A 21,923-nucleotide genomic window follows, 5' to 3' on the forward strand; every position below is an offset into this window, starting at 1 on the left:
CCCGGTAGAGTTCCAGTGGGAGTCTTTCGGGGGGGCATCCTTACCAGGTGCCCAAACCACCTCAACTTGCTCCTCTCGATCCGGAGGAGCAGCGGCTCGACTCTGAGGCTCTCCCGGATTACTGAGCTCATCGCCTGATTACAGAGTGTGAGCCCGGCAACCCTGCGGGGAAGCCTCATTTCGGCCCCTTGTACCCGCGATCTCATCCCTTCGGTCTTTACCCAAGGCTCATGACCACAGGTGAGGGTGGGAATGTAGATCGACCTGCAAACCGAAAGCTTTGTTCGAGAACTCAGCTCCCACTTCACTACCAGAGAACGGTAAAGCGCCCGCAACACTGCAGACGTCGCACCGATCTGCCGGCCGATTTCCCCGCTCCAACTTACCATCACTCGCGAAAGAGACCCCGAAGAGCTTAAACTCCTCCACTAAGGGCCTCTGTCCTGCCCTCACCTGGAGAGAAAAAATCACCATCCCCCGGGAGTGAACCATTACCTCAGATTTGGAGGTGCTCATCTTCATCCCAGCCGCTTCATACTCGGCATCAAACCGTTAAAGTGCTTGCTGGGGATCACAGACTGAAGAGGCAAAGAGGACAACGCCAACCCTTACTGAAAAGATCCTGGGCCACGTCCCGTCGACGCCTCCTAAAACGTCGGATGGTTTTCCAGAACACCTTTGAGGCTGCCCGGTAGTCCCTCTCCATGGCCTCTCCAAACTCCTCCCATGCCCCCTGGCTTTCGCTTCAGCGACTGCTGCAGCTGCCGCCCTCTTGGCAAGCCGGGAGACTTTTTTCTGAGCATGGTTTGGAAAGCCTCCTTTTTCAACTTGACAGCTTCCCTCACCACTGGTGTCCACCAGCAGGTCCGAGAGTTGCCGCCATGACAGGCACCAGCTGCTGTCAGGCCACCGATTCTGGCAGCTGCATCCACAATCAAGGTCCCGAACACCGTCCACTCGGACTCAATATCCACGACCTCCCCTGGAGTGCAGGAAAAGTTTTCTCCGGAGGTGAAAGTTGAAATATTTCTGCACTGGATCTTCCGCTAGACGTTCCCAGAAAACTCGCACGATTCGCTTGGGCCTTCCACTTCTATCTGGTCGGTGCCCGAAGCGTCGGATGCAACTTTACTACCAGGTAGTGATTAGTTGACAGCTCTGCCCCTCTCTTCACCCACGTGTCCATAACATACAGCCTTAAGTCCGATTACACAACTATAAAGTCAATCATTGACCTTCGTCCCGAGGTGCTCTGCTACCAAGTACACCTATGAGTATATTTGTGTTTGAACATTGTGTTTGTTATTGACATTCCATGACTAGCGCAGAATTCCAATAACATCTCACCGTTCAGGTTCAGATCGGAGGGGGGGGGGCATTGCTCCCAATCACGCCTCTCCAGGTATATCTCCATCGTTCCCCACGGGAACATTGAAGCCGCCCAGTAATACTGTGGAGTCGGTCGGCGGCATTCTATCGAGCACTTCACCCACCGTCTCCAAGAAGGCCGAATACTCTGAACTGCTGTGTGGTGCACAAGCACAGCAAACAGTCAGAGTTTTCCTTTCTGAGACCCGAAGTCTCATTGAGGTGACCCGCTCATTCACTGGGACAAACTCCAACCGACCAGAACCCAGCCGGGGGGCTTGTGAGTATCCCCGCGCCCACACGGGGCCACTCACCAGGGGTTACTCCAGGATAGGAGAGACCACCCCCGATCGAGAAGTTTGACATCCAGTGTCAATGCTGTGTGTGGAGGTGACACCGACTACATCTAGTCGGTACCTTTCCACCGCCTACGCCATCTCTGGCTCCTCCCCCCCCCCCCCCCCCCCCCCCAGTGACGTGACATTCTACGTCCCAACAGCAAGTGTCTAAGGCCCGAGGAGCAGGCCGCCTGAGACCATCCCTTTCCCTGCCGCATTGGCATCGCACACCCGCCCCTCGCCCTTCGTCCTGCGGACGGTGGGTCCACAGCACGGCGCCACGTAGCCATTTAAGGCTGGGCCCGACCGGGTTACGTGGTGGGGTCACCCGGCTCACCGGGCGCTGGCCGGTGAACACCACCCCCAGGCCTGGCTCCAGGGGTGTGTCCCGGGTCCCTTGTCTGGGCGAGCTTCTCTGATTGTTGTGTTTCTTAACAATTCACGAGGGGCTTTTTTTTTGGTACCGTTTTTTGTTTGTCTGGAAACTCCCCGCAGGCTTGTTCGCCAAGGGAGACTCTACGAGGAGTACGAGACTCCAGGCAACATGGCTCTGTGGGTCATTGAAACGCCCTCGTGTGTGTTTGTGTTGTATGGCAATGTGTGGTTTTGTGTGCGTATGTGGTTGTGTGCTGTGTGCGTGGTTCTGTGGTTCTGTGTGTTTTGTGGGTTCTGTCTCTGTGAGCTGTGTGTGTGGTTCTGTGTGGAGCGGTGATGCAGCGGTTAGCGCGCTGAGCTACAAACCCGGTGGCCCGAGTTCGATTCCCGCTCACGGCCACCAACACCAGTGACGATTAATTATCTGAACCGGGCCCTAGGCCTCCCCTAGGACGACTCAGCCTCAAATGAGTACCTGGTGCGGTGTGTAAACATCACCACTTGGAAGACAAAGGCATGGTGCTGGCCACCCACCCCCTTGTGTACCGTGCACTTTCCCCAACAATCTGTTAAGGCTACATGGGGGATCTTTGTCTTTGTGGTTCTGCGTGCGTGGTTTTGTGTAGGTATGTGGTTTTTAGATTTTAGTGGTAATTAAATTGAATGTGGAGGGGTTACCAGCCCCTCGCACCCGTCGAGGGCCACCAAGTGCCAAGAGGGGGAATTGCCGATTGAAATTAGAATCAGAAAGGGTTTTTATCAGCGCTGTGGTGGCATTGCTCACCACAGCGCTGTCGTCCGGCACCACCGAGGAATTACTTGGCACAGTAGGGGGGCACAGGTGGTGCATTGGCCAGTCTTCTCAGTCAGTCGACCCACGGCACCCGGGGCTGTCGCTTGACCTCCAGCCAGTGGGCGTTTGTTACTTCACGTGGCCTAAAAGTGCACATAGCCTGGCACAAGCGCCGTGGCGACGTCACCTTCACTTAGTGGCGAATGGCGGTTGTTGTTGTATGTGGTCGTGTGCTGCTGTATGTGGTTCTGTGTGGGCAAGCGGTTACCTGCTGCTGCTGCTACTGCTGCTTGTGGTACCACTCGCTACCGGTGCCCTGCTGATGCCCCCATGCCCCCCGGCCCCGCCCCCGCGTGCCCCCCCCCCCCCCCCCCAGCATCTCGAGCCAAGCTGGGGATGCTCAACACGATGTCCAAGATCCGTGGGCAGGTGAAGACGACCGGCTACCCCCAGCCCGAGGGTGTGCTGGGAGATGCGATGCTGCGCTTCGGGCACGAGATGGGCAACGAGTCACAATTCGGTCAGTGCCTTGCCCCCGCGCGCCGTCTCGCTCGCCACCGCTCACCGCTCAGCTCTCACCTCTCACCACTCAACTCTCACCACTCACCTCTCACCACTGACCCCTCACCACTCACCTCTCACCACTCAACTCTCACCACTCGCCTCTCACCACTGACCCCTCACCGTTCAACTCTCACCACTCACCCCTCACCACTCAACTCTCACCACTCGCCTCTCACCACTCAACTCTCACCACTCAACTCTCACCACTGACCCCTCACCGCTCAACTCTCACCTCTCACCACTCAACTCTCACCACTCAACTCTCACCACTCAACTCTCACCACTCGCCTCTCACCACTGACCCCTCACCGCTCACCTCTCACCACTCAACTCTCCCCGCTCACCTCTCACGACTGACCTCTCACCACTCAACTCTCACCACTCAACTCTCCCCGCTCACCTCTCACCACTCACCTCTCACCACTGACCCCTCACCGCTCACCTCTCACCACTCACCTCTCACCACTCACCTCTCCCCACTCACCTCTCACCACTCACCTCTCACCACTGACCCCTCACCACTCACCTCTCACCACTCAACTCTCACCACTCACCTCTCACCGCTCAACTCTCACCACTCAACTCTCACCACTCACCTCTCACCACTGACCCCTCACCACTCACCTCTCACCGCTCAACTCTCACCACCCACCTCTCACCACTCACCTCTCACCACTCACCTCTCACCACTCAACTCTCACCACTCACCTCTCACCACTGACCCCTCACCACTCACCTCTCACCGCTCAACTCTCACCACTCACCTCTCACCACTCAACTCTCACCACTCACCTCTCACCACTCAACTCTCACCACTGACCCCTCACCACTCAACTCTCACCACTCAACTCTCACAACTCAACTCTCACCGCTGACCCCTCACCATTCACCCCTCACCGCTCACCGCTCACCGCTCACCGCTCACCGCTCAACTTTCACCACTCATCTCTCACCACTGACCCCTCACCGCTCACCTCTCACCACTCACCTCTCACCTCTCACCACTCACCTCTCCCCACTGACCCCTCACCACTCACCTCTCACCGCTCAACTCTCACCACTCAACTCTCACCACTCAACTCTCACCGCTCATCTCTCACCACTGACCCCTCACCATTCACCTCTCACCTCTCACCACTCACCTCTCACCACTGACCCCTCACCACTGACCCCTCACCACTCACCTCACACCGCTCACCACTCACCTGTCACCTCTCACCACTGACCTCTCACCGCTCACTGCTAACCTCTGACCTCTCACCACCCACCTCACCGCTCACCTCTCACCCCTCACCTCTCACCACTGACTTCACCCGCGCCCAGGGTGGTGAACGAGCCGTGTATGCGCTGTGCCTCCCACCCCCCCTCCCACCCCCCTCCCACCCCCCCACCTCCCCTCCCACCCCCCCTCCCATCCACTCCCCCCCCCCGCCATCTCCTCATCCCCCCCCCCACCCCCGCCACAGGCCAGGCCCTCGTGGACGTGGGCGAGTCCCTGAAGCAGCTGTCGGAGGCCAAGGATGCGCTGGACATCAGCGTCAAGCAGAACTTCATTGACCCCCTGCAGAGCCTGCAGGACAAGGAACTCCGTGAGATCGGGGTGAGTGCCGGAGCGGGGGGGGGGGGGGGGTGGTGGGGGGGGGGGACGTGGTGGTGGTGGGGGGGCGGAGGGGTCAGGTAAGAAGCCTCAAATGAATCTTGACTTGAAGCTTTCGTGACTGCAGGAATTCATATTCTTTGGGTCTTCCGGTAAAGTCATGTAGGTGGGTTGAGGAGATGACTGCTTGTGTTGTGATCGAAACGTCGTAGTTTTTTTTGTCATTTTCTTTCAACCTATCTCCGTGGCTTTACCGAAAGGCCCAAAGAATACTCCTCATTGAGCCGCAAAGCCTCTTTGTTGGGTTTCGTGTCTTTCACGAAAATAGTTTGCCTGCAAAAAAAGAAATCCATCAAGATGCAACACCTTGGTAAACGGATGATATCTTATATGATAATAGGGTTTTTCCCCTTTTTTCTGGCAACAAAACTGAAACCTTTTTACAAGGATTCATGTCTGCATTAACCACAATACCTGCAGTCAAAATGCAAAGAAAAAGCATACTATGATAACATATGCATTGTCTTTGAAACTGGTTGTGGACCAAACACTGATTGTGGACCAATCGGTTTCAAGGACAATGCATATATTATCGTAGTATGTTTTTTGTTTGCATTTTGACTGCAGGTATTGTGGTTAATGCAGTAACATGAATCCTTGTTAAAAAGGTTTCGGTTTTGTTGCCAGAAAACAAAGGGGGAAAAACCCTTTTATTACATTTTGGTACTGGCAAAGGAGCTCTAATGATGGATGATATCTTGCGATGATGCTGTTGCTTCTAGATTTAAAGCTTTCGTGACTGCAAGGATCCATACTCTTTGGTTCTATTGGGTAAAGTCACGTAGGTAAAAAATTAAATAACAAAAAATCACGACGTTTCGGCCACAACACAAGCGGCCTTCATCAGGTGAAGGGACGAGACTGTCTGGAGGACAGCGCTGGAGTGAAAAAAGCCACGCTCAGATCACGGCCTTTAAGCTGTGTGAGAAGAAACAAAGCGCCTTGACAAAGGAATTAGCATATAATTTAGCATTGAAATGGCTGAGTGATTAGCTTGTGACTGGTCACAGAAATGGCTATGTTAAAGCATACACATCCGCAAAGGCACCCCTTGATAAAGGAATTAGCATAGAATTTAGTATTGAAATAGCTGAGTGATTAGCTTGTAACTGGTCACAGAAATAGCTATGTTAAAGTCAGAGCATATACATTCACTGAGGCACCTAGTACAAATCAAACAGGAGAATTTAGCGAAACACAACCACGCTCAGACCGCGGACCTTTAAACTGTGTGCGAGCAAACAAGGTGTCCTGTTGCTGTTGGGTTTTTGTTGTCGGCAGTGGCGTTGCCCCAGGTGTTAAACGTGTTGTATAGGAAGGGCCATTTCCCCCAAAGCCTCCCGTTGTAGTATCACTTCGGGGGGTGGTAGCACCGCCGTCACAGAATCATCCTCGATGCAAATTCACGCGGGAGCTTCGCGCGCTGGACATTTCCACGATTTAGGCGACCACCAGCGAAACGCCGCCTCGCGCAGACGACGAGACGAGGGCAGAGGGAAGCCTGTGGGCGAGACGAGATTGAGGTTGATGTGTTGCGTGACCCCGGTGGGAACTCGAGAGACCAGGACGGGAGCCTCATTTGCAAGAGTGACCCTGGGGGGTGCTGTCAGGAGCAGGGGGCGATGATTACGGCTGCTGTTGCTGCTGCGTAGAAAACCAACCGAGTAAATTTACGAACTAGAATTTTGGTACTTTGGTTCTATTCGGTAAAGTCACTTAGGTAAAAAATAAAAAAACGTGACTTTACCGAATAGAACCAAAGAGTATGGATCCTTGCAGTCACGAAAGCTTTAAATCTAGAATTAGAATTTTGGTGTCCTTATTCCAGCTCCTGCCGAGAGCCTCTCAACGCCTCACGCCTCGCCCGTCGCCCCCACTGATGTCCTCTTATTTACCCCCCCCCCCCAACGTCTGCAGATACTACTGACTCTATTGTATGGTGGGTGTGTAGGCATATATGCCTGTTAGATCAACTTTTTACCCCCATATCTGGGGGGTGGGGGGGTCCACTTTCTATAACTTTTTGATTCAGACCTTCTGAAGGGCTCTCACCATTTAGTTGACGGACAAACGGACAAACGAAACGCCGGCATTTCATGATGAGAAGATTTGGCAAATTTTCACCCCGACGGCACGGAATGGTGCCGACCCTTGCGAGCGGCGTCGCGGGAACATCAACGTACCGCCGTGACTCGTGTCCACGCGGTTCGTGCTCGCGCACGCGCGCACCGCGGCCATTAACCAGGGCGGCCGTCCAAATTCGAAGAGCGAACCTCCGCAACGAGCGGCGAACTGCCGGGGCCCCGGCGTCGCCGCCCCGGCGTCGAATCGCGATCTCGGCGGAGGATGGGACAGGACCTGTGGGGCCTAGACGTTAGCGCTGGCTGGCGCCCCCCCCCCCCCGTCTTGACGTGGGTTGTGTGTACACGTGTGTGTGTACGTGTGTGTGTGTGTACACGTGTGTGTGTGTGTATGTGTGTGTACGTGTGTGTGTGTGTGCACGTATGTGTGTGTACGTGTGTGTGTGTACGTGTGTGTACGTGTGTGTGTGCACTTGTGTGTGTGTATGTGTGTTGTGTGTGTACACGTGTGTGTGTACGTGTGTGTGTACGTGTGTGTGTACGTGTGTGTGTACGTGTGTGTGTGTGTGTGTACGTGTATGTGTGTACGTGTGTGTGTGCACGTGTATGTGTGTGTACGTGTGAGTGTACGTGTATATGTGTGTGTACGTGTGTGCACGTGTGTGTGTGTACGTGTGTGTGTGTGTACGTGTATGTGTGTGTACGTGTGTGTGTGTACGTGTATGTGTGTGTACGTGTGTGTGTGTGCACGTGTGTGTGTGTACACGTGTGTGTGTGTGTACGTGTGTGTGTGTACGTGTGTGTGTGCACGTGTGTGTGTGTACGTGTGTTGTGTGCACGTGTGTGTGTGTACGTGTGTGTGTGTACGTGTGTGTGTGTGTACGTGTGTGTGTACGTGTGTGTACGTGTGTGTGTACGTGTGTGTGTACGTGTGTGTGTGTGTGTACACGTGTGTGTGTGTGTACGTGTGTGTGTGTGCACGTGTGTGTGTGTACGTGTGTGTGTGTGTACGTGTGTGTGTGTACGTGTGTGTGTGTGTACGTGTGTGTGTGTACGTGTGTTGTGTGCACATGTGTGTGTGTGTGTACGTGTGTGTGTGTACGTGTGTGTGTGTGTACGTGTGTGTGTGTGTGTGTACGTGTGTGTGTGCGTGTGTGTGGGGGAGCGTTGGTGGTAGAGGTTAGCGCTACGACGCGCTAAGAACCCTGCGACCCGGGTTCGATTCCCGCTCACGACCAACACCAGTGACGATTATTTGAACCGGTCCTGGTCCTCCTCTATGGCAACTCAGCCTCAAATGAGTACCTGGTGCGGTGTTGTAAACATCGCCACTGGGGAGACAAAGGCGGCCAGGCGTGGCACTTGCCACCCACCCCCTCGTGTGCCATACCGGCCTTCATAAGCTCTACTCGCTAACAGCACTTGCACCAACCAGTCTGTTAAGGCTATACGGGGGATCTTTGCCTTTGTGTCGGCTGCAGCACCACCTGAAGAAGCTGGAGGGCCGACGCCTCGACTTTGACTACAAGAAGAAGCGGCAGGGCAAGGTGGCCGACGACGAGATCCGCCAGGCGGCCGAGAAGTTTGACGAGTCTCGCGACGTCACCGCCACAAGCATGAGCAACCTCCTGGAGAGCGAGGTACGGGGGGGCTGGGGGGGGGCAGTGGAGGCGGGGAGGTGGGGTGCGAGGGCATGTGGTGGTGGCAGGGAGGAAAGAGAGAGAGAGAGCTTGCTGGAGGCTAAGATTTTTCACATTCACGATTACGGCACGTGGCCCGCATTTCGAGGCAATGTCAGAGACAGGTGGGCACGTAGGCTCGCACAGAGATCCATGGACCGACATGGAGACCCACAGGCTCGCACAGAGACCCACAGGCTCGCACAGAGATCCATGGACTGACATAGAGACCCACAGGCTCGCACAGAGATCCATGGACCGATATAGAGACCCACAGGCTCGCACAGAGATTAATGGACCGACATAGAGACCCACAGGCTCGCACAGAGATCCATGGACCAACATAGAGACCCACAGGCTCGCACAGAGATCCATGGACCGACATAGAGACCCACAGGCTCGCACAGAGATCCATGGACCGACATAGAGACCCACAGGCTCGCACAGAGATCCATGGACCGACATAGAGACCCACAGGCTCGCACAGAGATCCATGGACCGACATAGAGACCCACAGGCTCGCACAGAGATCCATGGACCGACATAGAGACCCACAGGCTCGCACAGAGATCCATGGACCGACATAGAGACCCACAGGCTCGCACAGAGATCCATGGACCGACATAGAGACCCACAGGCTCGCACAGAGATCCATGGACCGACATAGAGACCCACAGGCTCGCACAGAGATCCATGGACCGACATAGAGACCCACAGGCTCGCACAGAGATCCATGGACCGACATAGAGACCCACAGGCTCGCACAGAGATCCATGGACCGACATAGAGACCCACAGGCTCGCACAGAGATCCATGGACCGACATAGAGACCCACAAGCTCGCACAGAGATTCATGGACCGACAAAGAGACCCACAGGCTCGCACAGAGATCTATGGACCGACATAGAGACCCACAGGCTCGCACAGAGATCCATGGACCGACATAGAGACCCACAGGCTCGCACAGAGATCCATGGACCGACATAGAGACCCACAGGCTCACACAGTGATCCATGGACCGTCATAGAGACCCACAGGCTCGCACAGAGATCCATGGACTGACATAGAGACCCACAGGCTTGCACAAAGATCCATGGACCGACATAGAGACCCACAGGCTCACACAGAGATCCATGGACCGACATAGAGACCCACAGGCTCACACAGTGATCAATGGACCGACATAGAGACCCACAGGCTCGCACAGAGATCCATGGACTGACATAGAGACCCACAGGCTTGCACAGAGACCCACAGGCTCGCACAGAGATCCATGGACCAACATAGAGACCCACAGGCTCGCACAGAGACCCACAGGCTCGCACAGTGATCCATGGCCTGATATAGAGATCCACAGGCTCGCACAGAGATCCATGAACCGACATAGAGACCCACAGGCTCACACAGAGACCCACAGGCTCGCACAGAGATCCATGGACTGACATAGAGACCCACAGGCTCACACAGAGACCCACAGGCTCGCACAGAGATCCATGGACCAACATAGAGACCCACAGACCCGCACAGAGAACCACAGGCTCGCACAGAGATCCATGGAGCAACATAGAGACCCACAGGCCCGCACAGAGAACCACAGGCTCGCACAGTGATCCATGGCCTGACATAAAGAACCACAGGCTCGCACAGCGGGTCTCCGTGTAAGTCTTTGTGTCCCTGCGTGAGTGTGGTTCTCTGTGCGAGTCGGTGGGTCTCTTTGAGAGGCTTACGGCTCTCCGTGATGGGTGAAGAAGCGGCGAGAGGGACCGAGCGCAGGAGGGACGAGAGAGATGTGGGGCGCGGCGGCGAGTGGGAGCGACGCTGGCGCTGTTGTGCATCGCAGGTGGAGCAGGTGTCCCAGCTGGAGGCGCTGGTGGAGGCGCAGCTTGAGTACCACCGGCAGGTGGTGGACATCCTGGACGACCTGCAGAGCACGCTGCAGGACAGGTCAGCGCTCCCCCCGCCCCCACGCTTCTGGCTGCTCCACCCACCCCACCCACCCCACTTCCTCCACACCCCCACGACGAAACGCCGACCCACACGCACACCGTGTCAACTCAACACGGTTTACCACGTATTCTTGTGCAGGGGAATTGAGTTTTCAGGCCCACACGGCATGCAGCCGTTTCAATACGGGCAAAACACATTTCTTCGTGTATGTTTGTTTGCGTTTCTCCCTAGTGATGGTGACTTTGTGGAGGATAAACGTTGAGATTTATAAGGGACACGGGGTGACCAATAAGGTCTGAGTTGGTCTGTAATAAGGTAGGAGGCACTGATAAGGGGGTTGACAGCTGTGCGCACGTAGCAACACAAGGCGCTCTCCTGCAGCCCCACATCTTTGATTCGTAGTCCGCTATTTGGCGCGCGCACGTCACGCGTGTTCGGTTCTGCACGACGACCCGGCCAAGTGCCGCGTGGTAAAATTCGAAGGCGCGTGTCGTGACGGGTACTGCAAGTTTTCGACCGTGTCCGTCCGGTGCTCGTCGGGCTGGACGTGTGTTGAACCTCTTTTGCGCCACCGTACGTAGCCAACCGTGATAATCGGAGGTGCAGTGTGAAGTAGTGTTAGTATAGGGGTAGTGTTAGTCTATGTATAGTGTTAGTCTATGGGCAGTGTTAGTTTTAGTCTATGGGCAGTGTTGAGTCTATGGGCAGTGTTGAGTCTATGGGCAGTGTTAGTCTATGGGCAGTGTTAGTATAGGGGTAGTGTTGAGTCTATGGGTAGTGTTAGTCTATGGGCAGTGTTAGTCTATGGGCAGTGTTAGTATAGGGGTAGTGTTGAGTCTAAGGGCAGTGTTAGTCTATAGGCAGTGTTAGTCTATAGGCAGTGTTAGTCTATGGGTAGTGTTAGTCTATGGGCAGTGTTAGTCTATGGGGAGTGTTAGTCTATGGGCAGTGTTAGTCTATGGGCAGTGTTAGTCTATGGGCAGTGTTAGTCTATGGGGAGTGTTAGTCTATGGGCAGTGTTAGTCGATGGGCAGTGTTAGTCTATGGGCAGTGTGGAGTCTATGGGTAGTGTTAGTCTATGGGTAATGTTGAGTCTATGGGTAGTGTTAGTCTATGGGCAGTGTTAGTATAGGGGTAGTGTTGAGTCTATGGGCAGTGTTAGTCTATAGGCAGTGTTAGTCTATGGGCAGTGTTAGTCTATGGGTAGTGTTAGTCTATGGGCAGGGTTAGTCTATGGGCAGTGTTAGTCTATGGGCAGTGTTAGTCTATCGGCAGTGTTAGTCTATGGGCAGTGTTGAGTCTATGGGCAGTGTTGAGTCTATGGGTAGTGTTGAGTCTATGGGTAGTGTTAGTCTATGGGTAGTGTTAGTCTATAGGCAGTGTTGAGTCTATGGGTAGTGTTGAGTCTATGGGTAGTGTTAGTCTATGGGTAGTGTTAGTCTATGGGCAGTGTTAGTCTATGGGCAGTGTTAGTGTATGGGCAGTGTTCGGTCTATGGATAGTGTTAGTCTATGGGCAGTGTTGAGTCTATGGGCAGTGTTAGTTTTAGTCTATGGGCAGTGTTAGTCTATAGGCAGTGTTGAGTCTATAGGCAGTGTTAGTCTATGGGCAGTGTTGAGTCTATGGGCAGTGTTAGTCTATGGGCAGTGTTGAGTCTATGGGCAGTGTTAGTCTATGGGCAGTGTTGAGTCTATGGGCAGTGTTGAGTCTATGGGCAGTGTTAGTCTATGGGCAGTGTTGAGTCTATGGGCAGTGTTGAGTCTATGGGCAGTGTTGAGTCTATGGGCAGTGTTGAGTCTATGGGCAGTGTTGAGTCTATGGGCAGTTAGTCTTTGGGCAGTTTGTTTGTTAAACTATTTGGCACGTAGCCAACTGTGATAATCGGAGCTGCATTGGCTTCCATTTAGCAAACAAATACATTGTAAGGTCCCGCTCATCACACACGAAATATTTATCTGAAATGAACCACAATGCCTCGCTGATCTCGTCAAGGGGCGTGACCCATCATGACGCGAACTCTACTCATCCTCACAGCAGCAGCGGCTTTTGGCCGGGCCACCGAACAAAGGCGGTGGTCGCCGCAGCATTGCGCGGCGCTTTCAGAAGCGCTTCTGCGGCCGTCTGGAACGCCCTTCCCTTCCGATATGAGGAAGCCACTGGGAGCTGCGATGCACTTTTAAATCATCATCGTCAACTAGATCGACAAACTCATTTCTGTAGAGCTGCTTTTTGTTGTGTTTCGTGCTGTTGTCCTATCCCTTCACACCACCGGTTTAGCACGGCTGTCTACCTACGGTGTGAAAGAAGTTCAACGTAGATATGTAATGACGACTAGACACACTTCTCTTGAGATGGCACTTTACTGAAGACACGGTCACTTGACATCAGGCGGAGACCCCCACTGCAACAGCCCCGAGTCTCCCACGCATCTCCCTTTTATGCCAACCGAGGCCACGCCCCCCTTCTAGATCATTCTCGCTGACTCTGGACGCTCGCTCCACCAGTAGACTCCACCGTCCTCTTCCATCACCTGACCACGCTCCCTTCTCGATCATTCCCGTAACCACCAGTCCCTTCGCACTCACTACTGATACCCCTGTGATTACCTCCAGTGGATACTAGTGCATTCGCACTGTAGGCTGACTCCCCTGTCATTACCTCCAGTGGCCACTAGTGCATTCACACTACAGGCTGACTCTGTCATTACCTCCCATGGCCACTAGTCCAATCGCACTGCAGGCTGACTCTCTGTCATTACCTCCCATGGCCACTAGTGCATTCACACTACAGGCTGACTCCCCTGTCATTACCTCCAGTGGCCACTGGTCCATTCGCACTGCAGGCTGACTCTCTGTCATTACCTCCCATGGCCACTAGTGCATTCACACTACAGGCTGACTCCCCTGTCATTACCTCCAGTGGCCACTGGTCCATTCGCACTGCAGGCTGACTCCCCTGTCATTACCTTCCGTGGCCACTGGTCCATTCACACTACAGGCTGACTCTACTGTCATTACACATACGTGCGTACACTGGCGGGGCGTGGGGGGTGGTGGGGGTGTCCACGACAGCTCCGGTCGAGTGACCGGTTCCTTCGGGCCGGCAGTAAGCACAGGTCAAATGGATTCTACGATACGTGCACACACACACTCACTCACAGACCACTATCACAACCACCGTTTGGGGAAGTGCTGTTAATGCGAGCACCAGCTGAGGCGGCATGTACAGCGCGAACTCGGCTGGTGCAGTGAGCGCCACGCTCGGCTGGTCTCCCCGGTGCTGGTGTTTGCTGCACACTGCACCAGATGCTTTTGTTAAGGCTGAGCCGAACCTAGGGGGAGAGGCGCAGGACCGGTTCGGGTAATAATCGCCACCGATGTTAGTCACCGCCGAGAAATGGAACCCGGGGGTTGCTGGGTTCTTGGCTACAAACATTGGCCGATCACCCCGCCCCCCCCCCCCCCGCCCTCACGCTCGTGCCGGTGTTCGGTGGCGCTGGGTGGGGGGAGCGGGACAGTGAAGGGGGTCCGTCACCATCACCATCACCGCCCCTACTCGCCCCCCCCCACCCCCCGGCAGGGTGGTGTCGGCGTCAGCGCGCCCGCGCCAGCGTCGAGAGTTCAAGCTGCAGCCCGTGGTGACCTTCGACGGCCCCGACGAGACCGAGGAGCCCGTGGGGACCCCCATCTACACGCCGACCGCGGTGACGGCGACGACGACGACGACGAGCGCGGCGTCGGAGGTGCCGCCGGCGGCGGCGGAGGACGCGGCGCCGGCCTCGCCGTCCCCGTCGCCCGGGAACAAGACGGCCGGTACGATGACGACGATGACGGTGGGCCATCGGCACTCAGGCAGCGTGCCGCGGCTGGCAGGGACGTGGTTGCTGGTGGTGGTGCTGGTGGTGGTGGTGGTGGTGCTGGTGGTGGTGGTGGTGCTGGTGGTGGTGGTGCTGGTGGTGGTGGTGCTGGTGGTGGTGCTGGTGGTGGTGGTGCTGGTGGTGCTGGTGGTGCTGGTGGTGGTGCTGGTGGTGGTGCTGGTGCTGGTGGTGGTGCTGGTGGTGGTGCTGGTGGTGGTGCTGGTGGTGGTGCTGGTGCTGGTGGTGGTGCTGGTGGTGCTGGTGGTGCTGGTGGTGGTGGTGCTGGTGGTGGTGCTGGTGGTGGTGCTGGTGGTGCTGGTGGTGGTGCTGCTGGTGGTGGTGCTGGTGGTGGTGCTGCTGGTGGTGCTGGTGGTGGTGCTGGTGGTGGTGGTGCTGGTGGTGGTGCTGCTGGTGGTGCTGCTGGTGGTGCTGGTGGTGGTGCTGGTGGTGCTGGTGGTGTTGGTGCTGGTGGTGGTGGTGCTGGTGGTGGTGGCAGGGGCCGGTGGTGATGGTCACGCAGCTTCACCGCAAGCGGCGCCTGGGTTCGATTCCTGACTCGGGTGCAGAGTGTGAGAGTGAGATAGATAGTGAGTGAGATAGTGAGTGAGTGAGATAGTGAGTGAGATAGTGAGTGAGTGAGATAGTGAGTGAGTGAGATAGATAGTGAGTGAGTGAGATAGTGAGTGAGTGAGATAGATAGTGAGTGGAGTTTGTGTGTTCTCCCCCTATTGTAGGGTGTGAGTGAGATAGTGAATGAGTGAAATAGTGAGTGAGTGGGTGAGATAGTGAGTGAGTGAGATAGTGAGTGAGTGAGTGAGATAGTGAGTGGAGTTTGTGTGTTCTCCCCCTGTTGTAGAGTATGAGTGAGTGAGATAGTGAGTGAGATAGTGAGTGAGATAGTGAGTGAGTGAGATACTAAGTGAGATCGTGAGTGAGTGAGATAGTCAATGAGTGAGTGAGATAGATAGTGAGTGGAGTTTGTGTGTTCTCCCCCTGTTGTAGAGTGTGAGTGAGATAGTGAGTGAGTGAGATAGTGAGTGAGATAGTGAGTGAGTGAGATAGATAGTGAGTGGAGTTTGTATGTTCTCCCCCTGTTGTAGAGTGTGAGTGAGTGAGATAGTAAGTGAGCTAGTGAGTGAGTGAGATAGATAGTGAGTGAGTAAGATAGATAGTGAGTGGAGTTTGTATGTTCTCCCCCTGTTGTAGAGTGTGAGTGAGTGAGATAGTGAGTGAGTAAGATAGTGAATGAGATAGTGAGTGAGATAGTGAATGAGTGAGATAGTGAGTGAGATAGTGAGTGAGTGAGATAGATAGTGAGTGGAGTTTGTATGTTCTCCCCCTGTTGTAGAATGTGAGTGAGTGAGATAGTGAGTGAGTGAGATAGTGAATGAGTGAGATAGTGAGTGAGTGGAGTTTGTGTGTCCTCCCCCTGTTGTAGAGTGTGAGTGAGTGAGATAGTGAGTGAGTGAGATAGTGAGTGAGATAGATAGTGAGTGAGTGGAGTTTGTATATTCTCCCCCTGTTCTATAGAGTGAGTGGGTGAGATATATATAAGGAGTGAAACGGGTGGACTTCTCCACAAATCTGGCTGTCGCCTGATGAAGCTAGTTGTAATTATTGGCGAAACGTCGTACTCAGATTGTAAATGTGGCGGCTTGGCTCTCCAACACACAACCGGTGTGCTGTACTAGTAACGAATTGGCCACGTTCTGTTTACGTGACAACCCTTACTAGTTGGCTGTGTCGGGTGGTGGCGGGATTTATATATTCACACGATCTAGCTCCCAAAAAACCTCTATTATGGATGATATTGGTCGCGAAAGTCTACGTGTTAAACTGAACGAGTGTATGATCTCCCACTGTTCTAGAGTGTGAGTGAGTGAGATAGTGAGCGAGTGGGGTTTGTAAGATCTCCCACTGTTCTAGAGTGTGAGTGAGTGAGATAGTGAGCGAGTGGAGTTTGTATGATCTCCCACTGTTCTAGAGTGTGAGTGAGTGAGATAGTGATGATCTCCCACTGTTCTAGAGTGTGAGTGAGTGAGATAGTGATGATCTCCCACTGTTCTAGAGTGTGAGTGAGTGAGATAGTGAGCGAGTGGAGTTTGTATGATCTCCCACTGTTCTAGAGTGTGAGTGAGTGAGATAGTGAGCGAGCGGAGTTTGTATGATCTCCTACTGTTCTAGAGTGTGAGTGAGTGAGATAGTGAGCGAGCGGAGTTTGTAAGATCTCCCACTGTTCTAGAGTGTGAGTGAGTGAGTGAGATAGTGAGCGAGTGGAGTTTGTAAGATCTCCTACTGTTCTAGAGTGTGAGTGAGTGAGTGAGATAGTGAGCGAGTGGAGTTTGTAAGATCTCCTACTGTTCTAGAGTGTGAGTGAGTGAGATAGTGAGCGAGTGGAGTTTGTAAGATCTCCCACTGTTCTAGAGTGTGAGTGAGTGAGTGAGATAGTGAGCGAGTGGAGTATGTATGATCTCCCACTGTTCTAGAGTGTGAGTGAGTGAGATCGTGAGCGAGTGGAGTTAGTAAGATCTCCTACTGTTCTAGAGTGTGAGTGAGATAGTGAGCGAGTGGAGTTTGTATGATCTCCCACTGTTCTAGAGTGTGAGTGAGTGAGTGAGATAGTGAGCGAGTGGAGTTTGTATGATCTCCCACTGTTCTAGAGTGTGAGTGAGTGAGATAGTGAGCGAGTGGAGTTTGTATGATCTCCCACTGTTCTAGAGTGTGAGTGAGTGAGATAGTGAGCGAGTGGAGTTTGTAAGATCTCCCACTGTTCTAGAGTGTGAGTGAGTGAGATAGTGAGCGAGTGGAGTTTGTATGATCTCCCACTGTTCTAGAGTGTGAGTGAGTGAGATAGTGAGCGAGTGGAGTTTGTATGATCTCCCACTGTTCTAGAGTGTGAGTGAGTGAGTGAGATAGTGAGCGAGTGGAGTTTGTATGATCTCCCACTGTTCTAGAGTGTGAGTGAGTGAGTGAGATAGTGAGCGAGTGGAGTTTGTAAGATCTCCCACTGTTCTAGAGTGTGAGTGAGAGAGATAGTGAGCGAGTGGAGTTTGTATGATCTCCCACTGTTCTAGAGTGTGAGTGAGTGAGAGAGATAGTGAGCGAGTGGAGTTTGTAAGATCTCCCACTGTTCTAGAGTGTGAGTGAGTGAGATAGTGAGCGAGTGGAGTTTGTATGTTCTCCCCCCGTTCCGCATGGGTTTCCTCCGGGTTGTCTGGTTTCCTGCCGTAGCTAGACATTTACAATGTACAGTAACTGGTTTTGCGCAACACTTTTCAGTGATGAAAATCTCCCTGCAAATTTATATAATATACTAGCTTTACTACCCGGCTTCGCCCCTGACTTGGATTCACGACGCTCGGCCGCCTTTGTCTCCCCATTGGCGATGTTCACACACCACACCAGTTACTCGTTTGAGGCTGAGTCGACCTAGGGGAGGCCCAGGACTGGTTTAAATAATCGTCACCGGTGGTGGCCGTGAGCGGGACTCGAACTCTGGTTGCTGGGTTCGTAGCGCAGCGCGCTAACCACTACACTACAATGCGTTACACTTCCACACACAGGTACACACACACAGACACACACACACAGACACACACACGCAGCGCGCTAACCGCTACACTACAATGCGTTACGCTTCCACACACAGATACACACACACAGACACACACACACAGATACACACAGACACACACAGACACACACAGAGACAGATACACACAAACACACACACACAGACACACACAGACACACACAGACACACACAGATACACACACAGCGCGCTAACCGCTACACTACAATGCGTTACACTTCCACACACAGATACACACAGACACACACACAGACACACACAGATACACACACACACAGATACACACACACAGCGCGCTAACCGCTACACTACAATGCGTTACACTTCCACACACAGATACACACACACAGACACACACACACAGATACACACACAGCGCGCTAACCGCTACACTACAATGCGTTACACTTCCACACACAGATACACACAGACACACACACAGACACACACAGATACACACACACACACACAGATACACACACACAGCGCGCTAACCGCTACACTACAATGCGTTACGCTTCCACATTTGCGGGTGACTTGACAGATGTGACGTCACAACTCACTTGCCGTGCAAAATCTATGCATTATTGCGCCCAACCCCCCCCCCCCCCCAAAAAAAAAAAATACAAAGTATATTTTTAGAATTTTTGCATGGTGTACAGTCTAGAAAGTACCCACATGGCAAATGTCAAGTTTGTTGCATGTCGGGAAGTACGCTAAACATTTTGAACAGACACACATAATCACAAATTTCCCTTTTTCATATATATATTAAACTATTTTGTATTTTACCAGGTAAGGCCCACTGAGCTATGTAACTCTTTTCCACAAGTGACCTGGCCATCACAAATGATAGCTCAACGAAGTGGCCTATCGTCACATCGACACACACTTTGAACGCGTGTTGATTATAAATGTGGAGAGATAAAAAACCGGAGCACCCGGAGAAAACTCCACAGGGGAGAGAGAGAAACACGCAAATTCCAAATATACAGCAGGCGTCAGGGTCAGGATCGAACCCACGACCTCCTGCATACCAGGCGAGGTAGTTAACATCTCCTAGACACCGTGATGATGATGAGAGAGAGAGACACGCAAACTCCAAATATACAGCAGCAGGCGTCGGGGTCAGGATCGAACCCACGGCCTCCTGCATACCAGGCGAGATAGTTAACATCTCATAGCCACCGTGGCGCCCCAAACCACTCCATTTGGGATCACACGCAGCAACATCATCGCCATCACCCCACAACTACTCAAAACAAAACAAAACATTGATAGGACCCTCCTGAAATAGAGGCCTCGAAGACTCGGTGAGGCTACCCTGGGTGAAGAAATGTAACGATAATAATAAAAAAGAGAGAGATTGTAATCGATGTCATTATTGCAATTGCAATCACTGCTGTAATCAGTATGGCCGGCATCACCATCATAATTTTTACGTCATTTTAGAGTGTCGCTACAGAGACACTTCTGGTTTGACTTGGCCCCATACCCGCTCATGCAGCAACACTCAGAATCAGAATGTTTATTCATCCTGGAAGAATCCGATGAGCTATGAAGCTCTTTTTCACAGATGTCCACGAAACATCTCGTGCATGTATTCGCGTTGAACTCTTTTTGCGCCGTACGTAGCCAGCCTTGCTAATCGGAGGTTCGGGTGGAAGGACTTACAAACTAAACACCAAAAACATCAGTTCTGAAGAAATTAGTTTGTCAATCCACACGATTTGAAAGTGCCGTACAGCTCCCAGTGGCTTCCTCACATCGGTAAGGAAGAGCTTTCCAGACGGCCGCAGGAGCGCATCTGAAAGCGCCGCGCGATGATGCGGCGAGCACCGCCTTTGTTCGATGGCCCAGCCAAAAGCCTCTGCTGCTGCTGCTGCTGCTACGAGGGTGACCACCGGAGTTGTGATCTGTTGCCAATGCAGGTGCCCGTTTCTGCGGGTTTCACAAGATGCCAACTCCCATCTGGGGTCTTTTCGAGTTGTAACCGGTGCACAGCTCCCAGTGACTTCCTAATAATCGGAAGGGAGAGCGTTCCAGACGGCCGCAGACACGCGTCTGAGTGAACGACGTGTGAAAGTGAACGATGCAGTGAGCGTGAACGATGCAGTGAGCGTGAACGATGAGGGTGAGGTTGAACGTTGGCGTGATAGTGAACGATGAGAGCGAGAGTGAACAATAGAGTGAGACTGAACGATGGAGGAGGAGTGAACGATGCAGCGAGAGTGGACAATGGAGTGAGAGTGAACAATGAGCGTGAGAGTGAACGGTCGAGTGAGAGTGAACGATTATTGAGAGTGAACAATAGAGTGAGAGTGAACGATGCAGTGAGAGTGAACAATAGAGTGAGAGTGAACGATGAAGGAGTGAACGATGGAGTGAGAGTGAACGATAGAGTGAGAGTGAACAATAGAGTGAGAGTGAACGATGGAGGAGTGAACGATGGAGTTAGAGTGAACGATGGAGTGAGAGTGAACAATAAAGTGAGAGTGAACAATAGAGTGAGAGTGAACTATAGAGTGAGAGTGAACAATAGAGGGAGAGTGAACAATAGAGTGAGAGTGAACAATAGAGTGAGAGTGAACGATGGACGTGAGAGTGAACACTAGACTGAGAGTGAACGATGGAGTGAGAGTGAACGATGGAGGAGTGGACGATGGACGTGAGAGTGAACAATAGAGTGAGAGTGAACAATAGAGTGAGAGTGAACAGTAGTGAGAGTGAACAATAGAGTGAGAGTGAACAATAGAGTGAGAGTGAACAATAGAGTGAGAGTGAACGATGGAGTAAGAGTGAACTATGGAGTGAGAGTGAACGATGGACGTGAGAGTGAACAATAGAGTGAGAGTGAACAATAGAGTGAGAGTGAACAATAGAGTGAAAGTGAACAATAGAGTGAGAGTGAACAATAGAGTGAGAGTGAACAATAGAGTGAGAGTGAACGATGGACGTGAGAGTGAACAATAGACTGAGAGTGAACGATGGAGTGAGAGTGAACGCCGGAATGAGAGTGAACGATGGAGGAGTGAACGATGGACGTGAGAGTGAACAACGGGCAAGTCTCTCACACCCCCCCCCACGCTCTCCTGCTACCCCCTCCTGCCCCCCCCGCCCCCCCCCCGCGTAGCCCCCCTGGAGGGGCCGTGCTGCCGGGCGCTGTACGACTTTGACGCGGAGAACGAGGGCGAGCTGGCGTTCCGTGAGGGCGACGTGGTCTCCCTCGTGTCGCAGGTGGACGACAACTGGTTCGAGGGCGCCATCAACGGGCGCCCGGGATTCTTCCCGGTCAACTACGTCGAGGTGCTGGTGCCGCTGGCGCCCTGAGGGCCGTCGTGCGGGCACCGGCAGAGGGTGGTGGGGTGGTGGTGGTGGGTGGGGGGGGGGTGGGGGGGGTGGGGGGGGCGTGGGACTGCTGCCACCGCCGGGGATTCAATTAATGAAATTGAATTTCGAGTCACTAATTTGGGTTCGATTTTTCGCTCTTTAATTCATTCCAGATTATTTTCATTCCCAGCGTCGTGGCGACCGCACGGCGCTGCCAGCAGCAGCGGCGGCGGTGGCGGTGGCCGCCGCCGCCTTCAGGGGTCGCCTGCGCGAAACCGATTGGGGGCGGTGCGCCCACGGGTCAAGGGGGGGGGGGCCGTCGCCGTCCACGACGCTCGTGCA

The 21,923-nt window shown here is 53.4% G+C and overlaps 1 protein-coding gene across 2 annotated transcripts in view; it reads left to right on the plus strand.

The window, feature by feature from the left end:
• Positions 1–21,614, plus strand: part of LOC116954984 (endophilin-A3-like) — a 40,275-nt gene extending 18,661 nt beyond the window's left edge. For both annotated transcript variants that reach the window (XM_032975888.2, XM_032975889.2), the window contains 6 exons: positions 3,251–3,394; positions 4,905–5,038; positions 8,658–8,816; positions 10,696–10,799; positions 14,382–14,614; positions 21,385–21,614. In XM_032975888.2, coding sequence (XP_032831779.2) covers positions 3,251–3,394; positions 4,905–5,038; positions 8,658–8,816; positions 10,696–10,799; positions 14,382–14,614; positions 21,385–21,581 — 971 coding nt within the window. In that variant the 3' untranslated portion in view covers positions 21,582–21,614. The remainder of the gene's footprint in view (positions 1–3,250; positions 3,395–4,904; positions 5,039–8,657; positions 8,817–10,695; positions 10,800–14,381; positions 14,615–21,384) is intronic.
• The last annotated feature ends 309 nt before the right edge of the window (positions 21,615–21,923 follow it).

Source organism: Petromyzon marinus, chromosome 57 (genome assembly GCF_048934315.1).
Source record: "Petromyzon marinus isolate PM22_M1 ecotype Great Lakes invasive population chromosome 57, UKy_Petmar_22M1.pri1.0, whole genome shotgun sequence".
Lineage (NCBI taxonomy): Eukaryota > Metazoa > Chordata > Hyperoartia > Petromyzontiformes > Petromyzontidae > Petromyzon > Petromyzon marinus.